General features: G+C 45.9%; 5 protein-coding genes across 5 annotated transcripts; 2 read left to right on the top strand and 3 right to left on the bottom strand.

The window, feature by feature from the left end:
• Nucleotides 1-417: 417 nt before the first annotated feature.
• On the bottom strand, nucleotides 418-1724 carry BDBG_05694 (fructosamine-3-kinase; the record flags this gene model as incomplete). Its single annotated transcript, XM_031722269.1, has 3 exons — nucleotides 418-514; nucleotides 641-1379; nucleotides 1535-1724. 3 exons carry the CDS (start codon nucleotides 1722-1724, stop codon nucleotides 418-420), a joined length of 1026 nt encoding a protein of 341 aa, XP_031579112.1.
• Nucleotides 1725-2597: 873 nt separating this feature from the next.
• On the bottom strand, nucleotides 2598-4186 carry BDBG_05695 (60S ribosomal protein L3; the record flags this gene model as incomplete). Its single annotated transcript, XM_031722270.1, has 5 exons — nucleotides 2598-2853; nucleotides 2936-3609; nucleotides 3697-3997; nucleotides 4097-4128; nucleotides 4151-4186. 5 exons carry the CDS (start codon nucleotides 4184-4186, stop codon nucleotides 2598-2600), a joined length of 1299 nt encoding a protein of 432 aa, XP_031579113.1.
• A 1283-nt stretch (nucleotides 4187-5469) lies between these two features.
• On the top strand, nucleotides 5470-6532 carry BDBG_05696 (uncharacterized protein; the record flags this gene model as incomplete). Its single annotated transcript, XM_031722271.1, has 3 exons — nucleotides 5470-5498; nucleotides 5792-6108; nucleotides 6183-6532. The coding sequence occupies 3 exons, from the start codon at nucleotides 5470-5472 to the stop codon at nucleotides 6530-6532; spliced, it is 696 nt and encodes a 231-aa protein (XP_031579114.1).
• Nucleotides 6533-7011: 479 nt separating this feature from the next.
• On the top strand, nucleotides 7012-8641 carry BDBG_05697 (glutathione-dependent formaldehyde-activating). Its single transcript, XM_031722272.1, has 3 exons — nucleotides 7012-7066; nucleotides 7165-7473; nucleotides 7556-8641. Exon 3 carries the CDS (start codon nucleotides 7622-7624, stop codon nucleotides 8069-8071), a length of 450 nt encoding a protein of 149 aa, XP_031579115.1. The 5' UTR covers nucleotides 7012-7066; nucleotides 7165-7473; nucleotides 7556-7621; the 3' UTR covers nucleotides 8072-8641.
• A 361-nt stretch (nucleotides 8642-9002) lies between these two features.
• On the bottom strand, nucleotides 9003-9362 carry BDBG_17298 (uncharacterized protein; the record flags this gene model as incomplete). Its single annotated transcript, XM_031725052.1, has 1 exon — nucleotides 9003-9362. The coding sequence occupies exon 1, from the start codon at nucleotides 9279-9281 to the stop codon at nucleotides 9003-9005; it is 279 nt and encodes a 92-aa protein (XP_031579116.1). The 5' UTR covers nucleotides 9282-9362.
• Between the last annotated feature and the right edge of the window lie 3223 nt (nucleotides 9363-12585).

The following is a 12585-nucleotide window of genomic DNA, read 5'->3' on the forward strand; positions in this document are numbered from 1 at the left end:
AGAGTCCAATGACGTGGTGGAGGTGAAGCTGCTGTGAGGATGGCGCGGGGAATTGCCTGCGCGGCGTTGGTCCCTGTTTTATACTGATGCAGTGGTGGATGAAGCGGGGTTTTATTCTTAAGGATCTCGGAAGTTGGTTCCTCATTCCTTTCTTCCTTCAGTGCCTTTTAGAGCACCCTTTTCAATGTTTATAGAGTCAATGGATACTAACTGGATGCTGTTTATTTACTCTTTGCTTGAACGAAAGACAGGTCATGTGATTCCACAGCGCTATGAGGTCATCGCGCGATCATTCCAACGGTTGATTCAGTCCTGAAAAATAGAACAGAATTACAAGTGTTCAAGCACAAAGTAATTGCAGTAGAAAAATCTTCCAAAAATTGTCTAATTGACAATCCAAGCTAGCTAGTGGATTTCTCAAGATCCATATTTCTGTAGCAGCTCCTCCATAATCCGCATTGCCCCGGATCGGTACGAGCCCCCAAATAGCGCATAATGATTGAGCTGATGATACCTGCGCAGCCAAAACAATCAGTCAATTCCCTCCAAAGTCAACTCTATCTAGTTATCCCATAGAGATTCCAAGTAGAAAGGGAAGGTAAAATAAAAAAAAAAATAAAAAAAAGTAAAAACAACTTACAATTCATACAAAGCAACCCGATCTTTATACTCCTCCACCGGCTCCGTCTTTGGACACAGCTCATGATACTCCTCCAAAAACCGACCCCCAAACCCTCCAAACATCCTCATAATTCCCAGCTCATACTCGCTATGCCCATAAAACGCCGACGGGTCAAATATCACCTCCTCAACCTTTCTTCCCCCCAGACTCCCTCGCCCCGCATTCCCAGACCAAAGATCCCCATGCACAACCACCGGCGTCACCCCGCGCCCCTTATTCAGATGCTCATCCCCCAATAGCCGCGGTACAACCTGCGCTATCGTCCGCTCCACCAACCGCCGTAACTCGCCATCACGTTGGCCGCCCAAATCGTTCCCCGCCTCGGCACGCTGTAGGATGAAGCGGAGCCGGTTCTCGGCGTAAAAGGAGGCCCAGGAGGATCTGTAGGAGTTATCCTGTGCCGTGTCGCCGCAGCAGGTTGGGACGGGGAAGCCGAATTGAGGCGCGGAGTAGCCGTCGGGCACGGGAGCTGGGGTTGTGTGTAGCTGTGCTAGCTTCTCTGCGAGGGATTTGCGAGGTTCTTGTTGATGGTGGGATGTGTCTGGGCTGCCGTTGCGGGGTGAGGATGGGTCGAGGAATTCGACGACTAGGAAATAAGTTGGCGGTGATGAAGGGGAGGAGAAGGCTCCCCAGCCGAATGATTGGGGGCAGAGAGTCGGTACGACGGCGTGGATGGCTTTTAAGGAGGCGTCTTCACCTGTTATTTTTGGGCTTAGTTATGTGTGATTTTCTTATGCTTTTGTATGGGTGGCTTCTCGTGGGGGGGGAGTTAAAAGGAGAAATAAGGAATGATTTCAATTGTACTGTAAGTATAGTATATGGAATGCCCGGGAGGGGGGGTTTATTAGTTACTACCTTGCACCATTACCTTCCCCTCCTCTCCCGTTGCGGTCTTCATGAAGAAGCGTTTTTCAGTTCCATCCGCGAGTTTTGTAGTTATTTTAGCAGCAGACGCGCTGCTGCAGCCACCCCCAGCGCGGCTTACTATGGTATTTGCTGTGTCTAGACTGAGGAGGTCTATCACTGCTTGGTCGAGCTTCATGGCAGGATATTTCTGTGTTGTTCACGTTGCATGGGTCGACGGGACTATTGGCATGAGGCCAACCATCAGAGGCACCGGTCCAATTGCTTAGGTGTAGGTTCCTTTTGAATTTTTGAAGTGTTCTTCCACGTAAAAGAGGGGAAATGTTCATTTATTCGGTTTTTATTTGGGTGCTGAAAGGCGGCGGCTGGCTTGAAGCATCGAGAGGGACGACGATACTAGGCTATGACGCAATAACTAAATGCCAAGGACATGCAACGATCGCAAAAGGAGACTTAAACTAATGATGTTCTTATTTGACTAGACATGCTCAGTTGAGAAACAACTCGTAGTGCATTGTGCTATTATTGTGTCAAGAAATGATATGGACGTCGTCAGCATTGGCTGGGTGGGTTGGGTGTGTACAATATAAATAGTTCCACGGTACGGAGTACTGGCATCTGTTACGATGGCCATGAGAGGCAGATCGGTACATAACACGAAAACTAGTCGTTCTTTTTGAACGGGGGTTACAGTGATGTTTTATTATTATTGTAAACTTCGTCCGCCTTCATCTCAGCCCTTACCAGCCTTTTCTATCGTCACTTACATGTATACATTGTCCATGAGAGCTTCCTCTTTTTATCGTTCCGTTCAGGCGTAGCGCACAAGGGCTAAATTGCAAGGGAAATGGAGACCATAACAAGTATTGATTGGATCAATAAGAAACAGAAATATGCATTTGCACCCACACTACACCGACCGATCGAGACAAGAAAAATGATAAAGAGGAGAAACTAGGGGAAAGCTAAAAGGTCTGACAGAAAAGCTAGGCCAGCATAAACGTAACAACCAGAATATTTTAATATTTTGATTTTTTTTTTATTAAGAAATTCATGCAGCAGTAACGAGATCCTTCTTGAGGGTGCCCATGAAGGCCCGCTTCTCTGCTGGGGTCTGGAATACTCCGTGTCCGAACTTGGACGAGGTGTCGATCCATTTCAGCTCGACCTTCTCCAACGCCTTGCGGCTGACTTGTGGGTACAGCGTCTTTCTGAGAGTGAGAACCCGCTTCTTGACACCGGGGACGGAGCCCTTGATCATTACGTAGTCGTTCTTGACCTCGCCGTATCGGACAAAGCCGCCCATTCTAGACAGAGGGTATTATTAGTATTTGCTTTTGTTTTTTCTTGGTATGGAGTGATATGTGGGAGGGAAAGTCATAAACTTACGGTGTGATCTGCTTCTTCGAGACGTCGAATTCAGTCGAGGCGTTACCTTCATCAGAGCCCTTGCCGATGCGGTAGATCTTGTGGTTGCAGGAGGTTCTGTGGTGATAACCGTCTTGACCAGCACGAGCAACAGTCCATTGGACGTGGGACGGATGCCAGGCACCAATACAAGCGACCTTTCGCAGACCCTTGTGCGTCTTGCGAGGAAGCTTTTTGGTTCCCCATCTGCTAGTGACACCGTTGAATCCGTGACCCTTGGTAACGGCAATGACATCAATCATCTCATCCTTCTCGAACACGCTGTCAATCTCGATGGGCTTCTCGAACAAGCCGTGGGCGAAATCAACCTTGTCAGCAACGCTACCGCCGTTAACCTGGACCTCCATGAGGTGGGCCTTCTTCTGCTTGAGCGGAGTCTTGCGGATCTGGGTGTGGGCGAGGACACGGACGACGGTGCAGTATTTCTTGATTCGCTCGAGTTCGCGGGAGATGGAGGCACCGCTGTTCTCGGAGTGGTTCTTGGCGTATTTGGTGAACGCCTTCTTCTTGCTCTTGTACCAGTTCTTGTAGAACCGTCTCTTGACCTCGTCGCTCAAGTGCTCGGCCCAGACAGTTGTGAGGGATCGGAGGCCACGGGGAGTCTCAATGTATCCAACAACACCAACAGCAATCATCTAGAAACGCGGACGAAAAGACAGGTGTTAGATTCGTTAAATTCCCTACCGAACGCCAATCGATAAAACAAGCAACTTCAGTCTTACCGGAGGAGTCTCAACAATGGTGACAGCTTCGACAATCTCCTTCTTGTGCATCTTGGCACCGGGACGATCGAGATCACGGACGGTGGTGGTCATTCCGGCCTTGTAGCCCATGGCGGCGGTAAGGTGGACTGGCTTCTTGGGGTCATCCTTGGGGAAGCTGTTTTTTGGTTGGGCAAAATTTTTCTCAGTGTTCCATTCCTCGCTGACAACTTCCGTACCCAGAATTTCAACAAATTGACTAACCTCTTGACCTTTCCCCGGTGTCTGGCACTGCGCTTCCTGGGAAGGAAGGCAAGAGAGCCTATAAAAGTCGCATATCAGTAAAAATCGCACACATTGCGTTTCAACTGTTCCCAAATTCCAGCGAGATGAGAGAGGGACGGATGGAATTCCCACGAACCGTGCCGAGGCGCTTCGAATTTCCGGTGACTCCTGTAATTCAGAAAGAAAAAACATCAGCATTCTGCGTCTTGGTAGATTCAATTGTCATCGCAACGGCAGCCACCCAGGAAGCAACTCACATCTTGACCCTGTTGTGGTTAGTTTGACGAGGTGGTGAGAGGTTGTCCGTCTGTCCGTCCTGTCGACAAAAATCAGAGTTGAGGTTTGATTATTTTGTCCCAATTAACGAGTGTGGGCTGAGCTAAGCGATGTCTTGGCACGCTTTTCCGCTTTTGGTTGGATTTTTTCACGCACATCGCATCAGGTACATCAAAAATATCAACCCGTATCTTTTGTCTCCGAGAAACAAGTAATTATCCTTAATATATGATATGATTATGATAGTTCTGACAATTCAATCTCATTATTGCTATGAAACTAACCCGCAACCTTTGGAGCTACAAAAAGAAAATTAAAATTAAAAATAAAAATAAGAACAATGTGATCATTCATTCAGCCATACAAGGACAGTTGCTTATCCTGTAGAAATCACCCGCTGCCCGCTGGTTATCTGCCCAAACAAACCATTTATGTAACTGATATAAATGCTAATATGGAAGATTCATGACCTAGAGTATAGAGCGAGTTCTGAAAGGTGGATTCTATTGGAGGGTGTTGGGGATATCCATTCTCATAAATTTCTTGAAAGAGTAGTTAACCATCATGGACAAGCCAGGATATGGGGATACAAATGGTATTCTATCGAAAAGTAACCGATACATCCAGCGTTCCCGCCACTAATTGATTACTGAATTGATTGGATGGTTCAGCTAGTCATCATAATTCAAAATCTGAAAAGATGTTCCCTGAATTCAAGTAGTTAAGGATTTTGGACGCCTTGACGCAGACTAGCGTCAGATGGATGGAATGGTGGAACCTCTGGTTGGGTTGGTTTGAAAATCAACAGTCAGCCATGCCAATGACAAGGAGCCTTCTCGGAAGGCAATTCACTTACTCTGAGGCAAGAAAGGAAGAGACTATAAATTTTTTGCAGGAGTTGACCTATGTGACAAAAGCAGCCGTCTTCAGAGACCACATTGGGCTAAAGATCCCCTCTGATCAAAGCAATTATTGCTCGTCATCTCTGCCTGTCTTCTGTCGCATGCGAAGCACACATCTCCAACCGCTCAGAATGGCTAAATGGTAGCTTCAATCTCTCTGTTCCAGCGTCCATTCAAAGGTCGGGTCGGGAATGTAGTCGGCTACTCATACGTTTTACTCTCCCATACAAGGTTGCAGGGCCGGACAACGGGGATGAAAAAATTCGATGTGAAGCGGCGACCTATGCATGGCTTAATAAAGAATGCCCTGATATTCCAATTGCTTCTCTTCATGGTTTTGGCCTGTCAACTGGACAGCGAGTAAGTATGCCAAGTTTGAACACCCAATAGACCATATACTGCAGGTGTCCAGAAGCCTAACGATAGATGCAGTTCACAGCTATCAGAAATGCTCCCTTTTTCACAAGATGCTTTCAATATTTTAAAAAACAGATATTATCCCTCTTCCAGTGTCCTGTTCCCTGCTGGTACATGAAGCACCAGGCTTCTGCTCTTGATGGGCTTGGTGTTGGCTATATGCTTTTTGACTACGTCGAGGACGGGAAAATGCTCTCTCTGTCATATGCTGAGTGATGTCATGAAACAACACTTAGACGCAACCTTTTCAGCGATTTGGCTAGAATTCAACTTATTCTCTCCCGGAAGCCATTACCACGCATTGGATCATTGACAATCAACAATGAGTGCATCCTGGATATCAATAACAGGCTGTTAATGTTGGAAATCTGCCACCTTGAAAACGAGAACATCCCCATCGATATACAGCGTAAAACCTCGTATTCAACTGTTGACACTTACATCCATGATCTTCTATCGGTCCATGATAACCGACTACGCTACCAACCAAATGGCGCCTCGAGTATGAAAGATTGCATTAAGCCAGATGTGTGCATTGACAACGATGAGAACCGTATATTCTAATTTTTTTGACCGCAAGCTACGCTCTGGGCCTTTTGTGCTTACTCTTACTAATTTGCATGCTAGCAACTTCTTTGTTGATGATGATAACTAGCATATCACGAAACTTATTGACCCTAGAATGGGCTTGCGTTCGTCCTATTGAAATGCAACACCCCCCATACTGGTTGACAAGTCAGGCAGTATATAGGATCGACGAAACGCAGTACAATAAGATGTGCACTGAATACATAGATATTTTCGAGCAGGTGGAGAAAGCTATGTTGGGCCGGGATGGGAGGAGCATCGCAATCGTCGGATGTGACTTTTCTTATGCGGAGCTTTTGAAAAGATTGTGGGAGAAAGGGACATTCTGGTATTGCTTTGCGTTGGACAGCTTGACTGGACTCCATCACATCTTCTACCACCGCGTCTGACCTAGATATCAAATTCCCTACAACCAATCTCAGGAATCAAAATTTGACACCGGATTCTATATCACCACCCCCAACCTTCTGGTGTCCTAAGGCTTGGGACTTCGCAAAGTCAAAGGTTAAAGATAAAGAGAAATATGACAAGTAGCTCCGAGATGCCTTCCAACTTGATTCTTCTTGATAGAAACGAATACAAAAAAGGAGGATCATTGGCATTTGCTATCAATTCCCTTCCCGCTAATAATCACAGATGCCTCCCTCACCTAACCGTTATAGAAACCAGGCCGTTGGTGAGTCATCGTCGAGCCTGAGAAGGCGTCTTGGAGAAGGAGTGAAGCCAAAAATAGGTGGTTTAGTCTAGATAGATAAGAGTTACTTTGGAGTGTATGGTAGTTTGGTAGAGAGGAGTTTGGCTGAACACCTTTTTTCCTTTGTGCGTTCGCATTCTATATACCCATATGTTTAATTAATTCAACCAATGACCTCGGGCATCAAAATAAGCAAACCTCCCAGAAGGATAACAGGCTGCAGCAATGTGTATCTATGTCATCTCTTAGTTTGTCGAGCTTATCTGTGTATGTACTGTACATGTACTTACTGTATGTACATGTACATCTCGGTGCCATTATTGTCAGCTCCCCGTTCTTAGCCTGTAGACCCCCTGGCATGGAACCATATGGATGCTCGTGGACGTCCCTACCATCAGTCGGACACATTAATGAAGTTGGTACGAGTATTACTTGGGTGTCCATCCGGGTTGCTGACACCAGAGTAACACTCAGCCGGAGAGTATATAATTGTCCCATTACCCCGTGCAGGCAATCCCTCTTCATTCAAATCTTTTTTCTCCATTTATTTGTTTCAAGAAGAGAATATAGCAGAGACACTGGGAGAACCTTTTCGAGCAATAGTTATATTTTCCCGCTGAAGCACAGCCGACCGAAGTCAGATACGCCCGTCTCCCATAAAGATCCAAACATATATATATATATATATATAGAGAGATACAATACTCATTTATCAAAGCCGTCATTCCATTCCATACATCACACTCTAGGTCAATAAAAAGAACAAAGGCCCAACGAAGACACCATGGCAACCGAAACCGCGCCCCCGTCGTCCAAAAAGCTCTACACGGGCAGCTGCCACTGCGGCTTCGTGAAATACACCGTGAACGTCGACATCAACCAGATCCCCCCCAGCCGCTGCAACTGCACCATCTGCCTCAAAAAGGGCTCGATATCCGTCCGGCCAGAGAAACGAGAGGACATCACGCTGCTTTCCCCGGCCACAGTTGACGAGCTGGCCGAGTACAGCTTCGGCGAGAAGAGAATGCGCCATTACTTCTGCCAGACGTGCGGGGTCGCCTGTTTCATTTTTGGGAAGTATGGGGACATGTATTTTTGGGTTGTGAATGGGTTGACGATTGATACGGACCAGGGGATTGATTGGAGTACGATTCGGTTGCAGTATTGGGATGGTATCCATAATGGGTGGGAGAAGGGGACGAGAAGTGAGCCGTATCCGAACGGGAGTTGGTGAGGAGTGAGTACATGGTTATCTATTTATCTATTTAACTTTTATATTTTTTGACCTTCTCTTTAATACTGCTTTTTTCATCCTCTCTCTCCTGTTGTGCAAACAGGTTGGGGATTTTGAGGGCTGAGCATTTGAGGGGCTCAACTCTATATGAGATCCATGGATCTATCTATGGATAAGATGGCTCTACAACGCTGAATTTCTCTATCACTGACAGACAGGCAATGAAATACGATTTCTATATCGTCATATTTTATCTCGTGCTATATAGATGACAATCTGATCTCTTCTTCTTGATAGCTGTGTTTTCTCCAACTGAACCAATGCAGATATGGTAACATTGAGATGGATAGAGGCTGGCTGAATAGTATGGAAGAACAATAATAATAGCCTCACTCATATTGTATCTAAAGAATGTCTACTAAGCAAATCTAGTCAACAAAATAGCTAACTCTAGATATTTAACACCAGAATTTACCGACCGTTTATGTGGTTGAGGAGCGGTTGAGAATATTGAGAGAATTGTAAAAAGTAGACTCTTCATTTCCCAATCTGCAGCTGCTATAAAGGCTCACGAAAGTTCCATTAACTTATCACAAGCCTCGAAGGCAAATTTCCTGGGAGAGTCTCCCTCACCTAACAATGGATGGGTACAAGTAGTTGAGGAATAATATAGGGGGGGTGCTGTTTGTGCAGATATAACAGAACTTGTGTACACTGTACACTGTACTCTGCATCTGCAGAAGCAACAAGCAACAATGAGGACTACTCGATAGATCCAATAAGTAATAATTACCACGTCGCAAATCCACGATCCAAGGACCAAAAATATGCATTGAACAATGTCTCTTTTCTTTTTTTCCCTTCTGCCGGTTCTTAGCCTCTGCGGAAACCAAGAATAGCGCGAGCTTTTTTTTTTTTTTTTTTTTTTTTCTTAACTGGCCAGCCTAGTCACACACGGAAATTTTTTCCCACGTCCACTACTTACTGTGCACATACAACTGCGGACTCCGTACATACCTACATACGGGAGTACATGTGCAGCGGTAGTTACGGAGCACAAGAGTATAAAAATGCAACCATCAAAGCATAAAAATAATTTGCAAATAAAATGCACCAAGCACGACTTAAGAGCGTCACCCTCGCGTCCGTCCGTCATATCCATGCACGATGGCACTTGGGCACTTGCAGCGCCGGTGGATGTGCTCCGCATACCTACCTCCGCATACCTCTCACCAACAAGCTCGTACAAACTGCCAGTTTTTTTACCTTTTCGTCCGCTTCGGCTTGTTTCAGTCGTGATGGATTGCAAAAAAAAAAGAAAAAAAAGAAAAAAAGAAAAAAGTAAATCATTTAAAAAAGTGTGGGTGCTTTGAGCAGCCTTTCTTAGCTTTAATTTCTTTTTCCCTTCCTTTTTTTCTTTTTTTGCATCGGTCGGTCTCAAAGACGCGAGGATCAACCCAAGCCGCCATGAATTTATTTATTTTATTTATGCCTACGGAGTAGTTTCAACTCAACTCCCAAGTCTCCAACCAACCTCACTCACCCCATCGTCATTATGGCCTTTTCGGGTCAAGGTCGATCTCGACCTGGAGCTGATTGAGTTATGTATGTTGTGCATAATAATAATATGCCCTTGAGTGAGGGCAAACAGGCCTCGTGGCTCGTGGACAGTGAGTGCAACCGGAACTTAATAATATGTTTCATACGGTATCTTTTTTTTATCTTTGTTCACGTTTGACGGCACAGGGGTGGGTGGTGTGTGTGTTGGGGACGGACGGAGAAAAAAAAAAGTTCTTTTGCGGCAAGTTACCAGATTTTTCTGCGGGGGAAGGAAAAAGAAAAGAAAGAGCTTTGTCTCTTTCTGTGGAGCCTTTTAATGGTTGCCCATCATGATGTGATGTAGTTACGGAGTATGATGTGTTTGTTCTGTGGCCCTACTCTACTCCGTACCGTCAGCCGTGGCTGCAACCGATCCTATCTCTGTCACTCCTCGACTGTTTCTTAAAAAAAAAGAAAAAAGAAAAAGAAAAAAGAAAAAGAAAAATAGGAAAAAAAAATCGTGACAGCTCTCGTGATTTCTTATTAGGCGAACACCAGTTTGCTGTTCCTGTTCTGTTCCAGCTCTTGCGCCGAGGACAGCGCCAGAGCAGGCTTTTCTAACTCGTCGTCATCAACCTACCTCCCCTCCCAATCACGCCGTGCATCGTATTAGTATTGCATCCTGGACATGAAACCGCCGCCCAAGTCACACAAAGTTGCGCGCCAACCTTAAACGACGCTCCACCCCAACCACCGGGTGATTCACCCCTGCCCCTGCCTCCAAGCCTCCAAGAGGATAATAATAATATTATTAATAATAAATGGGTTAATACCTTGGGTTACCATCAGCGGCACACACTCCGTTGTTGGCTAACCCAACCCCCCCGGGTCAGTGACGAACCAAGACCTGTCTATTATTATTATTATTATTTGCCTGTCCCATGTACGTAAGAATTTCCGTGCGCGTCCGTCTGCCCTGTGGCAGTGGCAGGCATTGCATGCATGCATTTCATTTACCCTGCCTGTCACTGGCCTGGTTTGCCTGGCTAACGCGTAAGGAGCTCGAATCCCACCCCCCGAGAGAGCTTCGTCAAGGGCCCCCCATCGCAGCAGCCCGTAAGCATCGTACATACATAGATACATACATAGATACATACATACATAAAACAATAATAATACTCGGTCGTCGCGCGCGATACATATATATATATATATGATCGCCACCCACACGGGGGGTGCATTGCGTGCATACACGTACAGCAAAGGGACCCGGGGGGGGGAGGGGGGAGGGGGTGTGCTGGGCCAACTCGAGTTCCCGTTGCAAACCTGTTGCTGTCTGTCGCTGCTACGTAGGCTGGCCCCGTACCCGTAACTTGCCTTGATTCGGGCCCTTGGCATCGTAGGTACTCCGTAGGTAGGCTTCGGTGACTCCCCCTCTCCCAACATGGCTCGCGCCATATTGGCTTGGCGCTTGGCGCTTGGCCCTACTGCGTAGATCTACGGGTTCGGATAATCCCGATTCCCGCGCGTCTTGGGGGGAGGGGAGGGGAGGGGAGGAAGTTCCGATGACGTCCTCAAGTAGTGAGAGATCAAGTACTCGACTTCGGGGGTCCTAGGGTGGCCTGCAGGATCGTGAAATCATCGTCGATTTCAGTCTATCAATTTGACAGTCATGATCTTGCTTGCACGAATCAGAGTGCCTAGGCTTCATCTCATCTTCGGTCCTCACTGGGCTCAAGGGTGCTCTAAATTCCTTAATCAGATGGTTTTTATTTCCTACGCTGTACGGAGTAATTCCCTGGAGATGGGTGCCTAGAGTCAGTGAGGCCTGACCAGTTAAGCTATTGAGATTGACAGCTGGAAGATTAAAGGCTTTAACTAAGAACCCCTGAGATGAGCCGTCATATAGAGTGTTAAAATAAGTATATTATATAACTTAAGGTGTAGACTGCAGGGGGCTTTTTGTTTTGTAGCTTTTCATATTGTCTGAGAAATTTCTTTGTTATTGAACATTTGTTGATATTTCTTTACAGTTGTTTGATATTTAGATTGAAAGTGCTGTTTAAATTGATTTAAAAGGTTTTCAAATTGATTATTTGAGTAACTGTTTGCTTCTGAGATGAGATTCTGATATTTATTGATGTATATATAAATGCTGGTTTCATATATATATTCTTAACTTTGTAACTAGGAAAATTCCGATTTTTATCAGACAGATGTCAGCCTCTGACTGCATACATCTGTAAATTGAAGAAGAAGAAGAAGAAGAAGAAGAAGAATAGATATAATTCTTTTATATTCGTCAATGATTTGATATACTTTTCAATTTGAGAATTTCTGAGCGTCTTTTAATACTGGCGTCGGTGATAAGAAGCGCAGGTTCGAATCCCAGCGCTGGCATTACCCACCTTTCTACGGGGTAGAAGCCCCCCCGCGTTAGAGGGGTCAAGCCGAACTAACAGGCTTGGCATGCCAAGGCCTTAACTATAAGTTTGGGAGCTGTGGCCACTGGAAGCCAAGCTCACTAGTAGTTCGGAGCTTATGCATGCCCAGCCGCTAGCTGGCTAGGTGGTTAACCAAGCCCCTATAGAGTCGGCTCCACGCGGCTTTTAATTGCATATATAACCCCCACAGGGAATGATTCTGAAAACCACCTGACTAATGCCGCTTTATTGGACAGGGCACACCCTGGGGCCTATTACTGCGTATTACTACTAGACTTGCTTGCTTGCAGGCCCCATCCTCTTGGCACGGCTAACGGGAGTCAGCGGAAGGAGAAAAAAAAAGAAAGGTAAAAAAAAAGGAAACAGATTGGTCGGAGTGGGACGGGCTAGAGGGGAAGCTAAGAAAGAGGGAGCTAAAAGGATTGCGAGCAGGATGTTTGTAACATGTAACTAATAAGACTCCTAGAGATTGGCGCTTATTTCTGTCGGAAGAATAGCCACACGAATAGGAATAAGTACCCCCGTATTGGT

The sequence above is a fragment of the Blastomyces gilchristii genome, assembly GCF_000003855.2.
Source record: "Blastomyces gilchristii SLH14081 genomic scaffold supercont1.11, whole genome shotgun sequence".
In the NCBI taxonomy this organism is placed as follows: domain Eukaryota; kingdom Fungi; phylum Ascomycota; class Eurotiomycetes; order Onygenales; family Ajellomycetaceae; genus Blastomyces; species Blastomyces gilchristii.

What these genes read in the sequence shown, in the direction of transcription:
- BDBG_05697 (XM_031722272.1), top strand. Translation starts at nt 7,622, where the DNA reads ATGGCAACCGAAACCGCGCCCCCGTCGTCCAAAAAGCTCTACACGGGC.